Source organism: Salvelinus sp. IW2-2015, linkage group LG15, assembly GCF_002910315.2.
Source record: "Salvelinus sp. IW2-2015 linkage group LG15, ASM291031v2, whole genome shotgun sequence".
In the NCBI taxonomy this organism is placed as follows: Eukaryota; Metazoa; Chordata; class Actinopteri; order Salmoniformes; family Salmonidae; genus Salvelinus; species Salvelinus sp. IW2-2015.
This window is the reverse complement of record NC_036855.1, coordinates 9,510,683-9,536,501: the sequence shown is the minus strand read 5'-3', so window position 1 is coordinate 9,536,501 and position 25,819 is coordinate 9,510,683. Positions and strand designations below refer to the sequence as shown.

Below are 25,819 nucleotides of genomic sequence, written 5' to 3'. Positions count from 1 at the left end.
ATGCAGATGTTCTATACCTGCAGCACATTGCTATCAGAATGCAGATGTTCTATAACTGCAGCTTCAACACAATCCATCATACTCTGACAAATACTATTCAGCATTAGGGCATTTTATTAAAACAAAAAACAAAGATATTCAATAAATAATGTTGAGCTGATTGAAACAAACATAATTTAGAGCATAACATAAATACAATTTTACACATAACTTTACTTTTTTTTAAATAAAACATAACGTACTTTAACAATAGTCTAGTTGATAAAAAAATCTAATTATGTTTAAGCTTAACATTTCCACAGACCAAAACACAGGTCAACACAGTAATTCAGGTGACTAATTTCCTGAAAGCAGACCACTGGTGTTATCAGATGAGAATTAGCGGAAGTCAGAATTGAGAAGTCATGCAAAGCCACTTGTTGAGACCACCTTTGAAGGTTGCTAAAGTTAGCTACCTGCATCTTAAATAAGACTACAAAAAAGGCCTTAACTCCATGTTCATAGCTTCAATCAACACTAGAGGGAACTTGAACTGACAATGAATCTGGTTTATACCTCAGTTACAGCCTAAAACCCCATGTGGATGTACTGTCCGGAAGAGACTTTCATGCTTCACTTTGGATAGAAGGTATTCTAAATGAAGGAGTGTTTGTGTAGTGTCGTTAGCGAAATTACTGTTCCAGAAGCGGAAGGGTAGCGGAGTGGCCAGAGGAGTTGCCAGGTATTTGAGTTCAGTCCTATTCTATTCAGCACTGTCAAACTGCAAACAGTGAAGGTTTGGCCAACACATAACAATTTAGATACGCAGAGGACAAAACAGTAAACTATGTTTATCAATATTATATAACAGCATCAATAAATGGTTCATTTTGAACAAAGAACCCACATATGAAAAGGAAATAATGGGGGAAAAGATGCGTGAAGTGTCTACTGAAGTAGAAATACAATTACAATCAAACTCTTACTATTGTCTTGCAATATTAGCACAGCCGAGTTTAACACAATGAACACATACAGTACAAAATACTATTCCCCTTCCAGACAATCAATATAAATACTTTATATACATCTACGAGGTATGTAAACCTCTAAATATACTAATATTTAAGTAGATACAAAGTATGCAGAAAATGATATAGCTGAACTCTTTCTTTACCATTAGCAATTTAAAACACAGCAAGTTTGTTGTGCTACTGTAGTCCTGATGAGGTAAGAAGAGCAGAGTATACCTAAAATATACAGGAAGAATATAGAAACACCTTCTATTGGGACGTGCTTTCGGGAAAAGTCTAACCAGAGCGGTTTTCAAAAGCTTGTCAACATGAGAGGAGGCTTTCACTGATAGAGTTGTTCACTTGGCAACATATACTGTATGCTTTTGAAGTTTGAAAAATAAAACAGCGATAAAAAAACAGCCATTGAGTAAAATCAAATATTGATGCTACAATGTACTATACACTTGTGTTGTACTATACTGTTGCTGGAAGAAACAGGTTGGCTGTGAGTATGATAGTATTTACTCTGTTTACTAAACTCTGAAAACATAGGGTCCATAAACGAGCGTCCTCTTTTAGCACCAGGTGCTATATAAACACAGTGACTGGAAATTATAGGTGTAGATGAGAAACCAGAAACATTAAAGCTTATAATTGTTCAAATCACTTCAAAACAGGCTCTAAGATAACAGCACAACCTTAAATCGATAAAATTTTGTTTTATGTACTAGGATAGAGAGTTTAGGATGTCTTGCAGCCAGGTGTAGACGTTATAGCTTTCTCTAAAGTCAATCTGGAATGTTCTGCCTATCCATGTGAGAGATGCAGACTCGGTCTCAACCTTTAAGTCTTTATTGAAGACTCATCTCTTCAGTAGGTCTTATGATTGAGTGTAGTCTGGCCCAGGAGTGTGAAGGTGAACGGAAAGGCACGGTAGCAACAAACCGCCCTTGCTGTCTCTGCCTGGCCGGTTCCCCTCTCTCCACTGGGATCCTCTGCCTCGCCTCAAACCCTATTACAGGGGCTGAGTCACTGGCTTACTGGTGCTCTTCCATGCCGTCCCTAGGAGGGGTGCGTCACTTGAGTGGGTTGAGTCACTGACGTGGTCTTCCTGTCCGGGTTGCCCCCCCCCCCCCCGGGTTCGTGCCGTGGGGGAGATCTTTGTGGGCTATACTCTGCCTTGTCTCAGGATAGTAAGTTGGTGGTTGAAGTTATCCCTCTAGTGGTGTGGGGCCTGTGCTTTGGCAAAGTGGGTGGGGTTATATCCTGCCTGTTTGGCCCTGTCCGGGGGTATCGTCGGACAGGGCCAAAGTGTCTCCCAACCCCTCCTGTCTCAGCCTCCAGTATTTATGCTGCAATAGTTTGTGTCAGTGGGCTAGGGTCAGTCTGTTATATCTGGAGTATTTCTCCTGTCTTATCTGGTGTCCTGTGTGAATTTAAGTATGCTCGTATGCTCTCTCTCTTTCTCTCGGAAGACCTAAGCCCTAGGACCATGCCTCAGGACTACCTGGCATGATGACTCCTTGCTGTCCCCAGTCCACCTGGTCGTGCTGCTAGTTTCAACTGTTCTGCCTGCGGCTATGGAACCCTGACCTGTTCACCGGACGTGCTACCTTGTCCCAGACCTGCTGTTTTCAACTCTCTAGAGACAGCAGGTGCGGTAGAGATACTCTGAATGATCGGCTATGAAAAGCCAACTGACATTTACTCCTGAGGTGCTAACCTGTTGCACCCTCTACAACCACTGTGATTATTTTTATCTGACCCTGCTGGTCATCTATGAACGTTTGAACATCTTGGCCATGTTCTGTTATAATCTCCACCCGGCACAGCCAGAAGAGGACTGGCCACCCCTCATAGCCTAGTTCCTCTCTAGGTTTCTTCCTAGGTTCTGGCCTTTCTAGGGAGTTTTTCCTAGCCACCGTGCTTCTAAACCTGCATTGCTTGCTGTTTGGGGTTTTAGGCTGGGTTTCTGTACAGCACTTTGTGGTGACAGCTGATGTAAGAAGGGCTTTATAAATACATTTGATTGAATCTGATCAAGTCCTTTATATTTTTAAGCAACAGTTTCAGTCAGTCTAGCCCTTCTTTCTGTGATCCTGACCACATCCATTGAAAATAATGGATTTGGACAGTATAAATCTATTTCTCTGGAGAGTGGCTGGGTGTGGCTAGTTCCTCCTCCCTCCCCCAGCCCAAGCGTCATTGAGTTGGGCTTGGCCCCCTCTCCCCTCCCTAGCAGTTGCTGCTGTTCCTGAACTCTCCGTTCTCCGTGATCTGGAGCTTGGTGGGGGAGATGCCGTTACGAGTCTGCATGCTGTAGCGCTCCTTCAGCTGGGTCAGAGCGCTCATCAGGCGGGCGTTGGCCGCGTCTAGAGAGGCGATGCGTTTCTCCTGCAGAGTGAGGAGGGAGAGAGGGAGGAATAGAGAATGATGGAGGAAGAGAAAGACGGAGGGAGGAAGAGAAGAGGGTTGTCATCACACAATCCAATGAATCCTTCATAACATGGCTCTGACTGTACTACCGCTTCTAAGCAAACCAACATGACTTAAATAAAACAAGCAGCCACTATTGTAAAAAGAAAAGGAATGTGGCTGAAGTAAAAACGTAGATTGTCCACATACAGTACATTTTGTACTTGTCACAGTAATTCCAGTGGCTGGATTGTTTGCAGTGAGTAAGACCTATCATTTTCAATCTGAGGAGGCTGTTAACATTTATAAAGCCAGAGGGCGCTGTTCTCTTCAAGTCCATAGTCTGACATGTTACAGTAAAATCTGTGAATAAAATATTTGAGTAAATACTTTATCGTGACAGTTGTGAAAAAAACATCTATTGCCAGCCAAAACATCTCTTGTGGACACTAAACACTCACCTGGGCTTCAATGATCTTCTGTTTTGAGTCCACTATCGACTGCATATCTGAATGATCTTTTTTCAGTTCCTCTTCAACTGACATCAGCCTGAAAGAGTAACAAAGATATGTTTGTATTGATGGCTGTTCAATACCGTTCCATTTATTCAGCCTCAGACATTCCAACGAGCCACAATGTGCCCGTCCTCCGATTTAAAGTTACACCAGCCTCCACTGGTAGGTAAAGGACACCTGGTGATGATGCTCTTCATCTGGAGCTCCTTGTCGTCCTGCTGCCGGCTCAGACGCTCCTCTGTGTCCTCCAGGCGCGCCTGGTACTCCAGCAGCATCGTCTGGGTCTGCTCGTCCTGGCCCTTCAGGTGACACTCATACTCCTCCAGCTTTTTGGCTGACTGACACAGCCTGTCCTGCAGGATGGCTATTTCCTGCTGGTACTGGACACAGGACAGAGTGGCAGTCAGACCAGTGTCGCACACACACTTGTCATTCTCAAAGCAGCCCCCATTCAGCGGGCTAAGAGACAGTTTGTGGTTGTTTGTTATGCTTTCTGTTCACTGCAGCTAGCGACTGGAACGAGTTACAACAAACACTCAAACTGGACAGTTTTATCTCCATCTCTTCATTCAAAGACACAATTATGGACACTATTACTGACAGTTGTGACTGCTTTGTGTGATGTATTGTTGTCTCTACCTTCTTGCCCTTTGTGCTGTTGACTGTAATCAATAATGGTGTGTACCATGTTTTGTGCTGCTGCCATGTTGTGTTGCTCTTATGTTGTTGTCATGTTGTGTTGCTTCCATGCTATGTTGTCGTCTTAGGTCTCACTTTATGTAGTGTTGTCTCTCTTGTCGTGATGTGTGTTTTGTTTCATTTGTAATTTTTAATCCCAGGCCCCGTCCACGCAGGAGGCCTTTTGCCTTTTGGTACACCGTCACTGAAAATAAGAATTTGTTCTTAACTGACTTGTCTAGTTAAATAAAGGTTAAATAAAAAAATTATATAAAAAATTATTCTGTTTTTCTTGGTCTCAACTGCTGACAGAAGAGTAGTCATATCATCTTCTGTGGAGTAACTACTGTAATGTACAGTGTATGGATGAAAACTCAGGTACACAATCAAGTAAAAGCTTCAAGTCATGCTATGAAAAGCCGGTCTGGGTTCAAATGTGGGATCCTGCAAAGCTTCAGGTACATTTCTGCTGTCTCTGGGAAATTCTGCCATCAACTGAATCCCAAACATATTCCTGAAAAAATCCCACAGCATTTAACAAACTTAAAAAAAGACACTGCTGTTGTGTAATGTACCAACTAGACTCCATAGAAACCATACAGTAGACAGAACCCGGTCTAAAACCATAGGGATTGAAATAGGACAAATTTTTCAAATATTATATTCCATCACTGAGTACTGTATTGTGTCAGTTTAATACAAACAGATTAAAGAGCCCTTCAACTAACTTCAACTAAGGACTTTATAAATAGCATTTACGGGTAGTAATTGTCAAAAATAATGAACAGAAGTTTGATTTGTGTTTGGCTCTCACTTTGGCAGACCTGAAAACTGTGAAATAATCACTAAAACACCTCTTAAAAACATCTACAAATTGAAATCCAATGTGTGTGATTAAAATGTGTCCATGTAGTTTTGTAACTTCAGCTTGTAAGTGTGTTCAAGTGCAATATGTTGCTGGTGTATAATTCATCGGAGTAGCTGGGGAAATTGCCAGAGGGAGGGGAGGGCACACACTTGCCTGTTGAGATAAATCTTCCCTTGAGCTTCAGTGTGTGCAGTTCAGCCTATACTCATCTAGCAGATTGGCATTTATTGTCATGAATCTTGCCCTGGAGGCAGCTCTGCAGAGTTGTCTAGCTGGCACAGCCACAACATCTAACCCTAACCTTAACCACACTGCTTAGCCTAATGCCTAACCTTAACCACACTGCTTAGCCTAATGCCTAACCTTAACCACACTGCTTAGCCTAATGCCTACCTTAACCACACTGCTTAGCCTAATGCCTAACCTTAACCACACTGCTTAGCCTACATGCCTAACCTAAACCTTAACCACACTGCTTAGCCTAATGCCTAACCTTAACCACACTGCTTAGCCTAATGCCTAACCTTAACCACACTGCTTAGCCTAATGCCTAACCTTAACCACACTGCTTTAGCCTAATGCCTAACCTTAACCCACACTGCTTAGCCTAATGCCTAACCTTAACCACACTGCTTAGCCTAATGCCTAACATTAACACACTGCTTAGCCTAATGCCTAACCTTAAACCCACTGCTTAGCTTAGCTAATGCCTAACATTAACCACACTGCTTAGCCTAATGCCTAACCCTAACCACCCTGCTTAGCCTAATGCCTAACATTAACCACACTGCTTAGCCTAATGCCTAACATTAACCACACTGCTTAGCCTAATGCCTAACCTTAACCACACTGCTTAGCCTAATGCCTAACCCTAACCACACTGCTTAGCCTAATGCCTAACCCTAACCTNTAGCCTAATGCCTAACCCTAACCTTAACCACACTGCTAAGCCTAATGCCTAACATTAACCACACTGCTTAGCCTAATGCCTAACCTTAATTTAAGACCAAAAAGCACATTTTAGTTTTCTTGAATTTTTACAACATAGCCAATTATGACTTTGCAGCTGGCCCATCTAGCGGAAATCACTAAGTTCTGCTTCCAGGGCAAGACTCATGACAATAAACGTCAACCTACACCTGGCAGTCTACCTACATTTCAACAATGTCAGAATAGAGAGGCTAATTCAACTCGTATACTGTACTATAATTTCACCAGCAGTATACAGTACATCATGGTGCTTCTCTGCACACAGTATCATTTTAATACCACTTAAGCAGCAAATAACCCTTTAATATCCACATGCATTCAAATCATGGAAGACCTGCTAGTAGGGAGAGATACAGTGCCTCGGTCCGGTTTTTGCTTTTGGCTCCGCAACACTTTCACTTCATTAATAACAAACCTTAGAATCACGTATTGATAGCTCATGTTAATAACCATGAATATGTTCTGACTTTATGCTACTCCTCTAAAGAAGTACAGTAGGCGTGCTGAATATTATGCGATGTTGCGTTGTAGCAGATGCTAGGTTTTACAAGATGCTAGACATTACCTTTTCAGTCTGGGTGAGCTCCTCTTTGTTTCTGAGGTCTTCCCTGTGCTTGGTATCTGGGTCAACTCCCTCATGGTCTAAATACTGCACATTCATATTCAACAGCCAGGCAGCAGTACGGTCCAGGGCATTGGGGTTCACAGGGGAGGCCGCCTGGTGGAACACACACACAACACGCACAAGCCTTCTGGTAAGTAATTGTTAGAAGAAGTGAGGCAGGGTAAATAAATGTTGCATGATGAAAATCCCAAGCTACAATAGGATAGGGATGGCCATTTGACATGTTTTGGCTGTTCAAGTACTCGCATCATTTTTTTTTGTTGAGTACACAAACTGAGAATATGTATTTTTAGAACACAAGGCCCGCACTGGGCCCATTTATCTATACAGTATGCCAACATATCCCAACAATGCCTTATTTATCATAACCATTACAGATAAATCCTAATTGCTAAATTGCCTCAATAAAAAAAGCAAGTGGCATGTAAGATTAATTTATTGAAACCGTAATATCAACTGGTTATTATATTATATCATGAAACACAATCTTCAAAAAGGCAGTAACCTGCTTGTAGAACTCTATGGCTGTGTAATGGCATAGCCTTGTTTTGTTAAGTTAGTAGACAGACGCTCTTATTTCCTGAGCCCTTATCACAGTCAAACCTATTTTATAGTAAAAAAAACCATGATGTAATAAAACAATATAACTGAATATTTTTCCAAATGAATAAAGTTGCCAGTGTGAAGTGATGCACATCTCATGCCTGGAGCAGTTATTATCAAAGAGGGATCATTTGAAACGGGGCTTTAAAATATCTTATTTTCGATATACAGACGTTCGATTTAGTTTATTCTGCCTGTTCTTTTGAATTTTCTAAATGGATGAACCTTCCACATTGAACACTGCATAGTGATGAATTAAGGCCATGACATTTGTTTGGTGAGTAGGCATATGCTTGATGTTTCTGATGAAAATACGCTCTTTGTCTTAGTCAAACTAATGTTTTTGCATATTGTCAGTGTGGAACCTGTCTATGTTTAGGGGGGTTATAGGCTAACTCATTCTAAATGGCACTAGCAGTTCGCAAAGTAGCTTAAACGGAAAATAGATGGGACGCAATTATTAAAAAACTGCAGCTTGTTGTTGGAACACATTTTCCTACTTCAAACAACCAGTCCATTTTGAATTTGTGATAAAACTGTCATCGTTTGGCAAGGAATGTAGCTTGTGTATCCCATCAGATATATTTTTTTAGGCATTTATTTCTGTAGACCTAACAGGAGCTTGTGTGCGCACTGAGCACGTGTGGAGGGAGGGGTTGGAATGGAATTGAGTGAATGTGAGGGGAAAGGGCATTTAGGGAAAAGAACAGTGTGATGCTTGGTTTCTTTTTTGTAGTGCCCTGCAAATGCACATATACAAATGGAACATTAGAGTCAAAGCATTTTTTTTATTTTTATGGATAAAGATCATGCTTTGACGTCCATTCGAGGACTCATGCCCTTCAATGGGAAGCCAGTGTCTACTGAGGAGTAGGGCAGAGCCAGTGTATTCAGCTAGGGGGATCAGAGGAACACATGTGAAGCAAGGGGAAGACACGGGGGTGGTTGTTTTTGCATTGGTGAATTAACCATCTGGAATTGTCTATTTTAATGTTATTAAGGAATCACGAGAACGTGGAATCAAGTCTCTAAAACCTTGATAAAGAAGATTTTAATAAATTATGGAATTGATTTGTTTAATAGCAAAATGGTTCAGTTAGTCTATATGTCAACCTGTCTTGTCACCTGCCCCCTGGTGTGTTCTCTAAAAACCCCTCCTACTCTGGCTGGGACCAGGCAACCACCACAGACTCCTCCTACTCTGGCGGGGACCAGGCAACCACCACAGACTCCTCCTACTCTGGCTGGGACCAGGCAACCACCACAGACTCCTCCTACTCTGGCTGGGACCAGGCAACCACCACACACTCCTCCTCCTCTGGCTGGGACCAGGCAACCACCACACACTCCTCCTCCTCTGGCTGGGACGCCAGGCAACCACCACAAACCCACGGAGAGAGAGACCCAAATACAGTGTGAAACTTGTTTTGATCCCAAATATTACCAAGGGGAGGGGTGCAGTTGTGTTTAGCTGGTAAATACTCCATCTGTTAACAATGAGGGTTTATTCAGACCACGGACAAAACTGATTTAGTTGAGTGGAACAGGCATTTAATAACCACTCCGGTGTCCACAGTCACACAATTAATTCTGCCTGTCTACTCCGTTCGCAGGCTTCAGCACTGAGGCCTGTAGGTTACCGCCTCTGGACTCACTGCCCTGGGTGATTTGCTATTGGCTTAGTGAGGCTGAGTGTTATTAATGCTTATTGAGGCCAATTGGGCATTAAATCCATACTCTCTTCACCAACCACAGTGACTGTGAGCTGGAGACCACCACCAAGTTCATATCCCGCCTGGCTCATCCCTCTAGGCCACAGATGAAGTAAGGCTAGCAACGCTAATGGGCTTGGCTCTGTGTATTATTATTTTGGAGTTCAGCCATTGGTTATGGAGAGTTATTCCTCATCAGAATCTAATTTCCTACCTGCAACACCTAGTACATGCAATCCAAACTCTGCCAGATAGACATTAAGAGCTTATCAAATCTAGTGTTGCACGGTATACCAAAAATTCTGTACATTTTCGATACTAGAACATAAAAAACAGTTGGGTACTCCAATTTTTGTTACTTTTAATTATTCTGTCAAATGTGTCTCATGTTATATAGGAGGATCGAGTCTGTCTAGTAATCTGTCTGAATCTTCTCAAGGGGAAAGTAGCTAGCCAGGCTGCACTTGCACATGCCTTGGAAAGCTGCCACGGTCATCCCCCTCTTCAAAGGGGGTGACACTCTAGACCCAAACTGTTATAGACCTATATCCATCCTGCCCTGCCTTTCTAAAGTCTTTGAAAACCAAGTTAATAAACAGATCACTGACCATTTCGAATCCCACCGTACCTTCTCCGCTGTGCAATCCGGTTTCCGAGCTGGTCACGGGTGCACCTCAGCCACGCTCAAGGTATAAAACGATATCATAACCGCCATCGGTAAAAGACAGTACTGTGCAGCCGTCTTCATCGACCTGGCCAAGGCTTTCGACTCTGTCAATCACCGTATTCTTATCGACAGACTCAACAGCCTCGCCTGGTTCACCAACTACTTCTCAGACAGAGTTCAGTGTGTCAAATCGGAAGGCTTGTTGTCCGGACCTCTGGCAGTCTCTATGGGGGTACCACAGGGTTCAATTCTCGGGCCGACTCTTTTCTCTGTATATGTCAACGATGTCGCTCTTGCTGCGGGTGATTCCCTGATCCACCTCTACGCAGACGACACCATTCTGTATACATCTGGCCCTTCTTTGGACACTGTGTTAACTAACCTCCAAACGAGCTTCAATGCCATACAACACTCCTTCCGTGGCCTCCAACTGCTCTTAAACGCTAGTAAAACCAAATGTATGCTTTTCAACCATTCGCTGCCCGCACCCACCCGCCCGTCTAGCATCACTACTCTGGACGGTTCTGACTTAGAATATGTGGACAACTACAAATACCTAGGTGACTGGCTAGACTGTAAACTCTCCTTCCAGATTCATATTAAACATGTCCAATCCAAAATTAAATCTAGAATCGGCTTCCAATTTCGCAACAATGCCCCCTTCTCTTCACTCACGACGCCAAACATACCCTCGTAAAACTGACTATCCTACCGATCCTCGACTTCGGCGATGTCATTTACAAAATAGCTTCCAATACTCTACTCAGCAAACTGGATGCAGTCTATCACAGTGCCATCCGTTTTGTCACCAAAGCCCCTTATACCACCCACCACTGTGGGTGGTATGCTCTAGTCAGCTGGCCCTCGCTACATATTCGTCGCCAGACCCACTGGCTCCAGGTCATCTATAAGTCTATGCTAGGTAAAACTACACCTTATCTCAGCTCACTGGTCACGATAACAACACCCACCCGTAGCACGCGCTCCAGCAGGTATATCTCTGTCACGTTCTGACCATAGTTCTTTTGTGTTTTCGTTGTTTTAGTGTTGGTCAGGACGTGAGCTGAGTGGGCATTCTATGTTGTGTGTCTAGTTTTTCCGTTTCTATGTTTGGCCTGATATGGTTCTCAATCAGAGGCAGGTGTTAGTCATTGTCTCTGATTGGGAACCATATTTAGGTAGCCTGTTTTGTGTTGGGTTTTGTGGGTGGTTGTCTTCTGTCTTTGTGTCTATGCACCAGATAGGACTGTTTCGTTTTTTTCACAGTTTGTTGTTTTTGTATTTTGTAGTGTTCACGTTTTTTGTCGTTACTAAACATGATGAACACTAACCACGCTGCGCTTTGGTCCGATCCCTGCTACACCTCCTCTTCAGACGAAGAGGAGGAAATCTGCCGTTACAATCTCACTGGTCATCCCCAAAGCCAACACCTACTTTGGTCGCCTTTCCTTCCAGTTCTCTGCTGCCAATGACTGGAACGAATTGCAAAAATAGCTGAAGTTGGAGACTTAAGTTTCCCACACTAACTTTAAACATCAGCTATCTGAGCAGATAACCGATCGCTGCAGCTGTACATAGCCCATCTGTAAATAGCCCACCCAATCTACCTACCTCATCCCCATTGTCACAGCCGTTGTAAGAGGGAGACCAAGGTGCAGCGTGGTATGCGTACATTCTTCTTTATTTAAGAATGAACACTGAACAAACGAACAAAATAACAAAACGAACCGTGAAGCTAATATGAGTAGTGCAGGCAACTAAACAAAAAACAAAAACCCACGAACACCAAAAGGAAAATGGCTACCTAAATATGATCCCCAATCAGAGACAACGATAAACAGCTGCCTCTGATTGGAAACCATATCAGGCCACCATAGACATACCAATACCTAGACCTACAAAAACCCTAGACTTACAAAAAACCCTAGACAATACAAAAACCAATGTACTCACCCTAGTCACACCCTGACCTAACCAAAATATAAAGAAAACAGATATCTCAGGTCAGGGCGTGACACGCATATTGTTTTTATTTACTTTTCTGCTCTTTTGCACACCAGTATTTCTACTTGCACATCATCTATGAACTTTACGGATACAATTTAGATTTTTTTGTCTTCCTGTTTTGACTGCGTTTGAGCCTGTAGATTACTGAAGAAAACGCGCGAACAAAACTGAGGTTTTTGGGTATAAAGAGACTTTATCGAACAAAATGAACATTTATTGAGTAAATGAATGTCTGCTGAGTGCAACCATATGAAGATCATCAAAGGTAATGGATTAATTTTATCTCTATTTCTAAATTGTGTAACTGTTCTATCTGGCTGGCTACTGTTTGTAATGATTTGTTCTCATAATTGTAAGGTATGCTTTCGCCGTAAAGCATGTTTTAAATCTGACACAGTGGTTGGATTCACAAGAAGTTAATCTTTAAACCTATGTAAAATATGTTTTGTTTTCTGAATTTTTATAATGAGTATTTCTGTATTTGAATTTGGCGCCCAGCAGTTTCACTGGCTGTTGAAGAGGTGGGACCCTACCGTCTCACGTGCCCAAGAGAGGTTAAATAACGTTTTTTTGATTTTTTAAATGCATTCGACACAGCACAAGCGACACAGTCACTTTTGAAAATCAAGCAAGAGAGAAAATGCAGACAGCATGGCTTCTTCAAACGAAACATCAAACCAGCCTTCCTAGTTTATCAAATCAAATTGTATTTGTCAAATGCCTTGAATACAACAGGTTAGACCTTATTGTGAAATGCTTACTGACAAGCCCTTAACCAACAATGAAGAGTTAAAAAAAAAGGTTACATCAAAATAAAATAAAGTTTAAAAAAAGTTACAATAACGAGGATATATACAGTGTACAGGTTAGTCAAGGTAATTGAGGTAGTTTGTACATGTAGGTAAGGGTAAAGTGACTATGCTGCAGCAGTGTAAAAAAGGGGGACAATGCAAATAGTCCGGGTAGCCATTTGATTAACTGTTTAGCAGTCTTTTGGCACGTGGGTAGAAGCTGTTAAGGAGCCTTTTGGTCCTAGACTTGGCGCTCCGGTACCGCTTGCCATGCGATAGCAGAGAGAACAGTCTATGACTTGGGTGGCTGGAGTCTTTGTAGTAGGCGTTGGCGTTGTCATGCCCTCTTCACGACTGTCTTAGTGTGTTTAGATTATGATAGTTTGATAGTGATGTGGACACCAAGGAACTTGAAGTTCTCGACCCGCTCCACTACAGCACTGTTAATGTGAATGGGGGTGTAATCGGCCCTCCTTTTCCTGTAGTCCACAATCAGCTCCTTTATCTTGCTCACTTTGAGGGAGAGGTTGTTGTTCTGGCACCACCCTGCCAGCTCTCTGACTTCCTCCCTATAGGCTGTCTCATCGATGTCGGCGATCAGGCCTACCACCGTTGTGTCATCGGCAAACTTGGTGTTGGAGTTGTGCAAGGCCACGTAGTCATGGGTGAACAGGGAGTACAGGAGGGAACTAAGCACGCACCCCTGAAGTGCCCCCGTGTTGAGGATCAGCGTGGCAGATGTGTTGTTGCTAGTGATGTACCGATACGACATTTTTGGCCGACGCCGATATCTGATATTTTCCTTGCCCCAAAACAAACCTGATACTGATAACCGATATTATGCACTAGAATGCCTTTTAAGCATTCTAGTACAGTTAAATAGTTAACACATACACATGGACGAAGTGGTCAAAGGCACTGCATCTCAGTGCAAGAGGCGTCACAAGAGGCAGTGTCTGGTTCGAATCCAGGCTGTATCACATCCGGCTGTAATTGGGAGTCCCATAGGGCGGCGCACAATTGGCCCAGTGTCGTCAGGGCCGTCATTGTAAATAAGAATTTGTTCTTAACTGACTTGCCTAGTTAAATAAAGGTTAAATAAATAAATACCTCCACTCCTGCACCATGTTGACAAAAATGTCTTCAGAAGCAAATTATGGTAATATGAGGGCCAGACCACCTAAACTACTAAGCAAAAGGTGTTGCGAAGCAGTGCAAGGAAGTTTGCATTGTAACATTGTCGTTATTCTACTAAATTTGAATGATTTTTGACTGACAATGACATGAACATACAGGTTAAAGAAGAATTTTTAAACCTTGAGAAAATTGTGACATGGATTGTGTATGTGTGCCATTCAGAAGGTGAATTGGCAAGACAAAATATTCAAGTGCCTTTGAACAGGGTATGGTAATTGTGTCAAGAACTGAATGCTCCACCACCCACAGTGTGACCCCCTTGATGTTACATGCTCTACTCACTTTGTGCATGGTGCGCTGCTTGGTCTCAGGACTGTCCCCTTTAGACGAGGACGACTGCTGTCTCAGACGGTTGCCGCCACTGGGCCCCCAGTCGGGGGATGATGACATCATGCTGCCACTGGAGGGCCGCGGCCCGGGGTAGGCTGTCTGGAGCATGTTGGGCGGTGTCCTGCCCCTGGTGACGGGCGGAGGGGGCTGGTCTATCCTGCGCTGGGGGCCGGCGCTGTTCTGCCGCGGCACGTTGGGCTGGTGCTCCCCGAGGGACAGCTGGCGGCGGGTGGTGAACTCACTACTACTGCCTCCTCCACTACTGACCGCCACCCCCTGGGTGAGGAAGACCCCCGGATGCTTGGGGGTGTCCTCTGTGTTGTTGCCCTGAGAGCTGACGGAGCTGTGGCCATCGGAGCCCGAGTCGGCCAGGGGACCCCGTGGGGACACGCTCATGGTCATCCCCGTGGCCATCTGGTAAACAGGGTTCTGGAAGGAGAGCGGGGCCAGGAGCTGGGTGGGCCTCCCTGGGGTGCTGCTCTCTGTGCTGGGGGTGGTGGGGGTCTGGCCCGTCCTCCTTAGAGTGGGCCCGGGGCCGGGGCCGGGGGTGGGGATGATGCCCTGCGGGGTGCGGGCGGCCCAACCCCCAGGCCCAGGGGTGACGGGGGACTGGCTGTCGTTGAAGAGCATGTCGCTGGGGGAGCCAGGGCCGGGGCCAGGGGTACTCTCCACGCTGCGGCTGTCCTGCAGGTCCACCATGGACAGACTCTTGCTGCTGTTGGGGAGCTGCACCTCAGCCTCGTTGGCCTCCGAGTAGCTGGAGCTTCTGGCTGGAGACTGCTGGATGCCAGAGTTCCTCGTCACAAAGAATATATCCTTGTTCTCTGGGGTTGGCGACGGCAGCCTCGTAAAATCCACCAACCTGCACCAAGACAACGGCATCAAATGAGAGAAATGTTGTTTTAGACCAGAGACACTGTAAAGATAATATCCTTGTGGTTTTCAAAGTACTGTTAAAAAACGTATGAATTGTAAAATCAACATCTATTAAAAGGCCCAGTGCAGTCAAAATTCTGCTTTCCAGTGTTTTATATCATACGTGACTCATTTCAGGAAGCTAAGCATATGTCGCGCTCCACTACTTCACAGGAGAGGCATTTGAACGTAAACATTTCAAAAAATCGAAATGCGTTTTTTTGCACGTTCTGGAACGTGCACTTTCATGTACTTTAATAACACCATCTGTGCCATCTGTAAATATGAATACAATTGTTAAATTACGAGCCTAGTCAGTTTATTTTCTATTTAACCTTTATTTAACTTGGCAAGTCAGTTAAGAACAAATTCTTATTTACAATGACGGCCTACCCCGGCCAAACCCGGACGATACTGGGCCAATTGTGCGCCGCCCTATGGGACTTCCAATCCCAGACGGTTGTGATACAGCCTGGAATCAAACCAGGGTCTGTAGTGACGCCTCTAGCACTGAGATGCAGTGCCTTAGACCGCTGTGCCAGACAGGAACCTTCCCACTAGCCATGATTGGCTGAGATAATGGATAGGCTGGACATGCCGAGAGATGAGTTCGGATTGGTCTGCCATGTAGCTTCTGTCTATAACAGGGGTGGGCAATTCCAGTCCTTGAGGGCCTGATTGGTGTCACAGTTTTGCCCCAGCTAACACACCTGACTCCAATAATCACCTAATCATGATCTTCAGTTTAGAATGCAATTTGATTAATCAGCTCTGTTTGCTAGGGATGGAAAAAAAGTGTGACACCAATCAGGTGCTCGGGGACTAGAGTTGTCCACCCCCTATAACATGAGCTGCACAGTATGTGGCGGTAATCCTTTCTAATGTGGCTTTTTTGAAAGATATCATGAAGAACTGCAAAAAACACCTGTCTCCGGATTACATCCTCAAACTAAGTGCAACCATGGCATCTGAGAAAGAGAGGGAGAAGCATTCATCCATGCTACATTTTCAGATATTATACGTTTCAAATTTTTTCAGAAAGTAATTTTCATTGCAAGTTAAAGCATACTGTTAGCTAGATAGCTAATGTTAGCTCGCTAGCTAGATAATATTATTCGTATCTCAGAGCCATTTGCATTGCTAGTTAGAGCCTGATGTTAGCTAGCTAGCTAACATTGAACCCAGTTGGTTAGCTTTAGCTACCTGTATATTCATGCAGGGTAACGTTATGAGGTAATAACGTTATGAGCTAGCTACATGTCACACTCACAACCGTAAGCTAACTTAACGTTAGCTAGCTAGATAAAAAACTAGAACTAAAACATTGTTTAGAAAGTTGCTTTTAGTTGCCTGGTTCGCCAGATTGACATATACCAGTTATGCTATTTTGAACTACCAGGCTGCCGATGTCTATGCAGCCAGTTTTTGAGTTTATACTTTTTCATAAGGACAAGTTTGATGTCAGATGATAATAGAATGTTCATGATGTCACTACGACAACTGTATACAGACATGTTGATAGACGTAGTATAAACACCAGCCTTTATTCTTGAAATCTTTGGTTGTTTAGCACACTACCGTACTAACCATACTGTTTAGAATATGGCCTCTTTAGAGATGGTTGGGCTAAGGCTTAAGAGGGTGTGAACTATGCTGAATGGGTGTAGACAAAGAAGAGCTCTCCAATAGGTGTACAAAAATATTCAAGGGACATTTTCTCAAAAGTGGGGTTACAAGTTTATTAATTTTCAAAGCAGAATTACTTTCCCATTATTCCTCCATGTTCTAGCTCTGAGTCTCTGCTTTTATCTAATGTAAAAAACACCATTTCTAAATTTGCTACATGAGACCAAATCGAGCCGGCCGGTCACATATGTACAACAGCTTATGAAACTGGCACTGTAAAAGTGTTAAAATTTGTATCATGGGCGGGAGTTGTCTATCCATTGTGATATCACCATTAAATTCATTAATAGACTAATAACAAAGAATGTTCCAAACCACTCTGCCAATAACAGCTAGTTTTCGGTTTCCCTTCCCACTACCAGACAGTTCACGCAAAATTCTTGCTTGAGAAAGAGTTTTTTGCCCATTTGAATGGAAAAGTTTTACAGTAAGGTATTTAATTGTTACCCAGAAATGACTTGATAGCAATATAAGAATTACTGCATTTGGCCTTTAAGTTAAATGTTGAAATGCTGATCATGTAAACTCCTACATAGATTTCCAGATCTCTACAGATAGTGTTATTTATGCTTCGTATGACACACAATCTCATTAGAATTCTGTGGTCCCCTTACCCAGAGAGCTCGCTGTCCACGACTATCTTGTGAAGAGGTAGGCCGGTAGAGAGGCTGCAGCTTGCCAATGGGAGGGGGAGGGGAGGAGAGCCCATGCCATCTGTGGGGGTGGACACCTGGACCCCAGATGGGTTGGTCAGAGCGGAGTTCACATCCCGCAGTATACGGGCCAGGGGACCCAGCTTAGAGGCTGTGCTCTGCAGGAGACAACATAATAATGTACACTGATATCTCCCATGCATATGTCTCATGCAATTCCTATGAACTAATTATTTTGTAACATGTCATTTTCACATATAAAATCGGTATGTCCACTTTTGTCAAGCCCATAGAAAAGGACTAGTATCCGGTAGCTGGTTCACTGAAAGTAGCGCATAGTGAGAGTGTGACATTGGAGAGTAAATCCCAGTAGTGTGGCGTAATCCTTGTACCTGATCCAGCTGAGAGACGTCCTCGGCCAGCAGGGAGTGCAGGGATGAGAGCTCGCGGCCCAGGTCGATGTAACCCTCGAACCCTGCCGTGTTGGAGATGGTCTCTGGGTTGGAGATCTCCAGCAGGAAGCGCTGCATGTTGGTCCATTCGTGCTCCAGGAAGTGGTTCATAAAGGACATGTACTCCTCCTTGTTACCAAACCTGGACAGATAAAGAAACAAAAACAGAAGGAATGATGCGGTTTTCAACAGACAAACATACACATATACCAACATGCATATTTTATCCCGTGTGGCTCAGTTGGTAGAGCATGGCACTTGCAACGCCAGGGTTGTGGGTTCATTCCCCACGGGGGGACCAGGATGAATATGTATGAACTTTCCAATTTGTAAGTCGCTCTGGATAAGAGCGTCTGCTAAATGACTTAAATGTAAATGTTTATGGATGTGCACTAGTGGTGTGCGGGTCACCCGCAATTGCTAATAACCCATCTGCAACCGCTCAATTAAACTCAGCAAAAATAGAAAAGTCAATTTTTCAGGACCCTGTCTTTTAAAGATAATTCGTAAAAAAACAAATAACTTCACAGATCTTCATTGTAAAGGGTTTAAACACTGTTTCCCATGCTTGTTCAATGAACCATAAACAATTAATGAACATGCCCCTGTGGAACGGTTGTTAAGACACTAACAGCTTACAGACGGTAGGCAATTAAGGTCACAGTTATGACAACTTAGGACACTAAAGAGGCCTTTCTACTGAATCTGAAAAGCACCAAAAGAAAGATGCCCAAGGTCCCTGCTCATCCGCGTGAATGTGCCTTAGGCATGCTGCAAGGAGGCATGAGGACTGCAGATGTGGCCATGGCAATAAATTGTAATGTCCGTACTGTGAGACGCCTAAGACAGCGCTACAGAGAGACAGGAAGGACAGCTGATTGTCCTCGCAGTGGAAGACCACGTGTAACAACACCTGCACAGGATCGGTACATCTGAACATCGGTACATCCGAACATCACACCTGCGGGACAGGTACAGGATGGCAACAACAACTGCCCGAGTTACACCAGGAACGCACAATCCCTCCATCAGTGCTCAGACTGTCCGCAATAGGCTGAGAGAGGCTGGACTGGGGGCTTGTAGGCCTGTTGTAAGGCAGGTCCTCAGACATCACCGGCAACAACGTTGCCTATGGGCACAAATCCACCGTCGCTGGACAAGACAGGACTGGCAAAAAGTGCTCTTCACTGACGAGTCGCGGTTTTGTCTCACCAGGGAGGGGTGATGGTCGGATTCGCGTTTATCGTCGAAGGAATGAGCTTTACACCAAGGCCTGTACTCTGGAGCAGGATCGATTTGGAGGTGGAGGGTCCGTCATGGTCTGGGGCGGTGTGTCACAGCATCATCGGACTGAGCTTGTTGTCATTGCAGGCAATCTCAACGCTGTGCATTACAGGGAAGACATCCTTCTCCCTCATGTGGTACCCTTCCTGCAGGCTCATCCTGACATGACCCTCCAGCACGAGAATGCCACCAGCCATACTGCTCGTTCTGTGCGTGATTTCCTGCAAGACAGGAATGTCAGTGTTCTGCCATGGCCAGCAAAGAGCCCCGATCTCAATCCCATTGAGCACGTCTGGGACCTGTTGGATCGGAGGGTGAGGGCTAGGGCCATTCCCCCCAGAAATGTCCTGGAACTTGCAGGTGCCTTGGTGGAAGAGTGGGGTAACATCTCACAGCAAGAACTGGCAAATCTGGTGCAGTCCATGAGGAGGAGATGCACTGCAGTACTTAATGCAGCTGGTGGCCACACCAGATACTGACTGTTACTTTTGATTTTGACCCACCCTTTGTTCAGGGACACATTATTCCATTTATGTTAGTCACATGTCTGTGGAACTTGTTCAGTTTATGTCTCAGTTGTTGAATCTTGTTATGTTCATACAAATATTTACACATGTTAAGTTTGCTGAAAATAAATGCAGTTGACAGTGAGAGGACATTTCTTTTTTTGCTGAGTTTATATGTGATAAAGTGAAAATATGAGGCCCCTAACCAGCTAATATAGAAAATGCACTATAGGCTACCGTCGGAGACGGCAAAACTATTTTTTGACAGGGGGTGCAGGATTTTTTTGTGCCTGATTTAGATACGTGTCTGCTTATAATTTCTGCTTATAATTTTTTTGTCAACTTGTCTATAATTAGATACAAGCAGCATTTCCTCTGTCAGAGAATCTGCTCTTCTGTAATATTATTAAAGCTATGTGAAAGGTTATAGACCTACAGTCAGTCCAGATTTCAGTTTGCATTTCACCCTTCTGAACAGTAGGCTTCAGTTCCCTTGACGTGCCATAGGCCTACTTGAAGTCCCCGACTTGGCGCGATCAAATTTGTATTTCGCCTCACAATCATCACACCAAATATTTCCCATACATTACTTTTCTGGCCCTCCCTTCTCTTTATTTTCAACTCTCCATTCACAGCTTTTCTCTTATTGAATTAAACTCTGACATTGACCTTTTTGCCTCCCTGGATCGAGAATAACTTTTTCTGCCCATTCCCAAAAGCATTTGGTTACTGCCGTGTAGGCTCTTTGGAGAGCGTACAGTTAGGCCCTAAGGTTTAGGCTTACTCACTAATGCCAGATAGCATTAAAATTATGAAAGAAAAACATTAATGTAGCCTATAGATATAAATGGCACAAGAATGATACATTAATGCATTTTTTAAGGTATTGTTTTCTCTTTATTCAACCTGCCCGCCACCCACCCGCTCTTCACCCACACAATATTTAAACGAGCCTGCCCTGCAGACATAACCGCGGGGACTGTGGGTTATAAGTCAACCCGTGCATCACTAACACACTAGTACACACACCCACTGTCACGTTCCTGACCTGTTTTCCTTTGTCTTGTATTTATTTTAGTTGGTCAGGGCGTGAGTTGGGTGGGTTGGTCTATGGTTGATTTTCTATGTTGGGATTTGGTGTTCGGCCTGGTATGATTCTCAATCAGAGACAGCTGTCAATCGTTGTCCCTGATTGAGAATCATACTTAGGCAGCCTGGGTTTCACTTGTGTTTTGTGGGTGTTTGTTCCTGTGACTGTGTTTGGGCCACACAGGACTGTTTCGGGTTTGTCACGTTTGTTGGTTTTGTATTTTGAAGTGTTTTGTTGATTTTTCATTAAAATATGAACACTAACTACTCTGCATCTTGGTCCGATCCATGCTCCTCCTCGTCTGAGGAGGAGAACGACTACGACGGCCGTTACACCCACACTTACTTGGTGAAGTTGGCGAGGTTCTGCGTGACCTTGGCGATGAGCGTGAGGGTGCGAGCGGTGCGGTCGTCGGGATACTCCTGCATCAGGTTGAAAAGTGACGGGGACATAACGGCTGGACACAGGAAGCGCAGGAACAGAGAGGCACTGATCAGACGCTCGCTGATGTCCGGCCGGCCCCGACTGCTGCACTGCTGCCTCCACGAGGCGAACACCTCCTTCAGTTCCCGCGGAAAAACACTGCATGGAAACATTGACAGGTACATTCATTTTTTACGTAATTTGCACAATTCAAGCTTTCATTAGATGATGGTGAAAGCTCGGTAATAGAATATGAGGGCTAATGCTAGCTACTTCTATTGGCAGAGAGGGGGAGGGATGTGTGTTTATTTACCGGTAGGAGTCGATGATCTTGCAGAAGGCCAGCTCACAGCACATCTTCAGGTTGCTCTGGTTCTCAGGGAGGTCTCCTGAGGAACACTTCCCTGGGTCCACCTCGCAGTTCTCGTCTGACTCGTACAGGGCTTTGATGAACTCTCCTGGGAGAGGGCGGGAGATCAGCACATAGGCCTGTTGTCACTACTCTGACTAGGACCACAATCTCCATTACAGTACATATAGGCCTACAGTTATGAAGTGATTTTAGAGGCAAAATAAATTCAATTCAGATTCAATTTTTTTTGGCACTAAAATCGTATAGTTCTGCTAGTTGGCACACGCTAATGTCATGCACACTGATAGAAAACCCACTTATTGTACTAGGTAAGGAAACTGATACTGTTATTTGCTATGACTGTTTATGGACTATTGGATTATTATAATGTGGTGTGTTAAATATCCTGCATGACAAAACATGGTAAAAAAACAACACCGTTCCCTTTGTTGAATATGAGTCCACGGACATCAGATGACAGATTCAAATCTCTACCCCGCAGCTAGATTGATGAATCATTTTCTCACTGATTGTCTTTCACCAAAGTTTTACATCGCTAGACAGCTAGCGAAAGAGCCCCGAGTTCTGACATTATTATTTTATTCCCTTTTCATTATCTTTGGTGACATACTTTTAAGAGGGCCAGTCAACCATCAAGGACAGACCAACGTTCTGAATCATTCAACATGGCTTCAAACAAAGCAGTGGTGAAAAGTACTTAAGTAAATATACTTTAAAGTACTAAAGTAGTTTTTTGGGGTATCTGTACTTTACTACAGACTTTTACTTTTACTTCACTACATTCCTAAAGAAAATAATGTACTTTTTACATTTCCCCTGAAACCCAAAAGTACTCATTACATTTTGAATGCTTAGCAGGACAAAAAAAAGTCAAATTCACACACTTATCAAGAGAACAACCCTGGTCATCTCTCCTGCCTCTGATCTGGCGGACTCACTAAACACAAATGCTTCATTTGTAAATGATGTCTGTGTTGTAGGCTATCCATAAATTTAAACAACAAGAAAATTGTGCCGTCTGGTTTAAAATAATATACTTATAATACTTAAGTATATTTTAGCAATTACATTTACTTTTGATACTTAAGTGTATTTAAAACGAAATACTTGTAGACTTTTTTGCTGGGTGACTTTCACATTTGCTTGAGTCGTTTTCTATTAAGGTATCTTTACTTTTACTGGATACTTTTTCCACCACTGAAACAGTCACTTTCCAGAAAAACAATGAATAATTGATCTGAATAGTCACTTAAAAATGTACTGTGTGTGGAGAGCACAGGGAGTTTTTCTGAAGGCCAGATACTAGCCAGAAGTATGATACTTAATGAACAACACACAGGCCTATTCCATGTGTTCATGGCTCCTCTTCTATCTTAAAATACTTTTGCTCTCTGCTTTAATAGTAGCACTGTCCCCTTTAGCGTGTCTGGATGTCACCTACCTAGTGCGTCCTGCAGGTACTTCTGCCCCACCAGTTTAAGGTACTCTTCAATGGCTTTGGTGGCCAGTGTGTTCTCCCTGAAGATCAGGTGCTCGTTCTCCCCACAGCGATCCACTTCTGACATCATCAGGTCAGTCAGGAAGTCCTGAAAGCAAAATAGAACTATGAGGCCTTGTTCCAATACTTTGAAAATAAATCTCCCCCTTCCTTCCTTCCTTGTAGTGATCTCACCCCATTGGCTAGGTAGGCTAACAGCAAGGTTTCCACAACATACTGTAGCTTTCACCAATCCTATCATGTCACAATAATTCCCAGAAGGGAGCATGCCTTTTTTAAGTATTGGAAGGTGTCCCCTCACCCCATATTCACCGCCAAGAACATACAAATACAACTGATAATAAGGTGAGTGAATGGGCACCGTGTGGGAAAAAACTGGTCAACATCGTTTCCACATAATTTCAACCCAAAAAATATATGTGGTGATGTTGAATCAACATGGAAAACTGATTGGATTTGAAAAAAGTCACCAACGTAAGGGGATTTCATATTTTCTTTCACCAAACTTCTAACCTAAATCCAATGATGTTCTGTTGAATTCACGTTAGTTGACAACTCAACCAAATGTAAATCAAAACTAGACGTTGAACTGATGTCTGTGCCCAGTGGGCAGGCAGAGGCTGATCAGAGCTGCATCGTGGAACAAGGCAATCAGCCTGGTTCTGGGAACAGATCTAGATAGTGTGTATTGCAAGCAAATGAGCCTATCAATGTGATCTGAAATGCAGCGCGTGAACACTCTCTACATAAATAAATAAGTGTACTGCTGCACAGCCTAAGCCTGATTGATACTGAGAGCAGTGAGTTTGGACAGAGAGAGAAAGAGAAAGAGAGAGAAAGAGAGAGACAGGCAGCTCAGACAAGTGACTCTTCCTCTCTTATCGATTCTGTGCTAATGGATCAAGTGGTTAGCCCCTCCTTTCCTTCCCCCCCTCCCACACATATAGTCCTTCTCAGGCTGTGTCCTTCTTAACCAGTCACACTCCCTCTTTATGAGCTCCTGTAATCTGCTCTGGTTGACTGCAGTCATATCTATGGGAGGCCTGGTGGTAGGCTAGCTAGCCTATGCTATGCATGCTAATGGGGCGTCAAAGGGAACATGCTATCATAATCCCAAAGACTGTACCAGAGAGAGAGGTAGACATTTCAGCTACTGTAAGCACAGTATCTACTGTATCAGCCAAATGTAGGCTAAATACCTAAATGCTCCTCGTCAATGTAACTGGTATCTCCCATGTTGACAATCCGTGGACCTTGTACCAGATCATCCAACCATTAAACTATGATATCTGGATGGTGCAGAGGATTATGAATGTACAAGGTGCCGTGTATCCTGACAGACACTAACACAGTCACTCACAGCACACAGTCACTGACAGCACACAGACAGCACACAGTCACTGACAGCACACAGTCACTCACTGCACATCAGCCACACACACGACTAAGCTATACCCGTCTCACACTACTTTACAAGCATTTCGCTACACTCATAATAACATCTGCTAACCATGTGTATGTGACCAATAAAAATGTGATTTGATTTGAGCCGGCCCGGTTACGCATCCACCATAGTTGTTGGGCCCATGCTGGGAAAGGGCAATGTGAAAAGGAAATGTTCCAGGTCAGCAAAGTACAGTTTGGCTCAGCACAATACTAGTGTGAAAAGCATTTTTCTGTCCCACTCCCTACTGCTAACCCCAGACAGGCCTGGAGAACGGCTAGAGAAGTCTTTAACATGCACTGACTGCACATACTAACACTATGCCAGGTGGGTAACACACTAACACGCTATGCCAGGTGGGTAACACACTTACTAACACGCTATGGCAGGTGGATAACATGCTATGCCAGGTGGGTAACACACTAACACTATGCCAGGTGGGTAACACACTTACTAACACGCTATGGCAGGTGGGTAACATGCTATGCCAGGTGGGTAACACACTAACTAACACGCTATGGCAGGTGGGTAACACACTTACTACTACGCTATGCCAGGTGGGTAACACGCTATGCCAGGTGGGTAACACACTAACTAACACGCTATGCAGGTGGGTAACACCGCTATGCCAGGTGGGTAACACACTAACTACACGCTATGCCAGGTGGGTAACACACTAATAACACGCTATGCCAGGTGGGTAACACACTAGCTAACACGCTATGCCAGGTGGGTAACACCTATGCCAGGTGGGTAACACACTAACTAACACCGCTATGCCAGGTGGGTAACACACTTCTAACACGCTATGCCAGGTGGGTAACACACTAACAAGCTCTTATGCTGTTTGTCTTTTTGAAGTTGTAGCAATAGCATTTTAAAATGAAATAGCATTTAAGAGAGCCTCTAGACTAGGAGGAACCTAAGTGAAAGCGTAGCGCCACGGATCCGTATCTATCCATCTATTGGATTAGGGCTAAACAGGGAAATTAAATGAGGAGGGGTGTAAGCACCACAGGGCAGTGGATAGATGCATAATGAGGCAAAGCTCCACTTGTTTCTCATAGCAGAACGTAGGCCAACGTAAGAAAGGCTGTTTAAT

At 43.9% G+C, this 25,819-nt stretch overlaps 1 protein-coding gene across 2 annotated transcripts in view; it reads right to left on the bottom strand.

Annotated features, from left to right (window-relative positions):
* Positions 1-96: 96 nt before the first annotated feature.
* Positions 97-25,819, bottom strand: part of dab2ipa (DAB2 interacting protein a) — a 97,700-nt gene continuing 71,977 nt past the window's right edge. For both annotated transcript variants that reach the window (XM_024001053.2, XM_024001051.2), the window contains 10 exons: positions 23,217-23,361; positions 21,716-21,860; positions 21,325-21,561; positions 18,040-18,241; positions 17,609-17,805; positions 14,346-15,255; positions 7,027-7,179; positions 4,103-4,305; positions 3,872-3,959; positions 97-3,389 (listed from right to left, as the gene is read on the bottom strand). In XM_024001053.2, the coding sequence (XP_023856821.1) occupies positions 3,231-3,389; positions 3,872-3,959; positions 4,103-4,305; positions 7,027-7,179; positions 14,346-15,255; positions 17,609-17,805; positions 18,040-18,241; positions 21,325-21,561; positions 21,716-21,860; positions 23,217-23,361 (2,439 nt within the window). In that variant the 3' untranslated portion in view covers positions 97-3,230. The remainder of the gene's footprint in view (positions 3,390-3,871; positions 3,960-4,102; positions 4,306-7,026; positions 7,180-14,345; positions 15,256-17,608; positions 17,806-18,039; positions 18,242-21,324; positions 21,562-21,715; positions 21,861-23,216; positions 23,362-25,819) is intronic.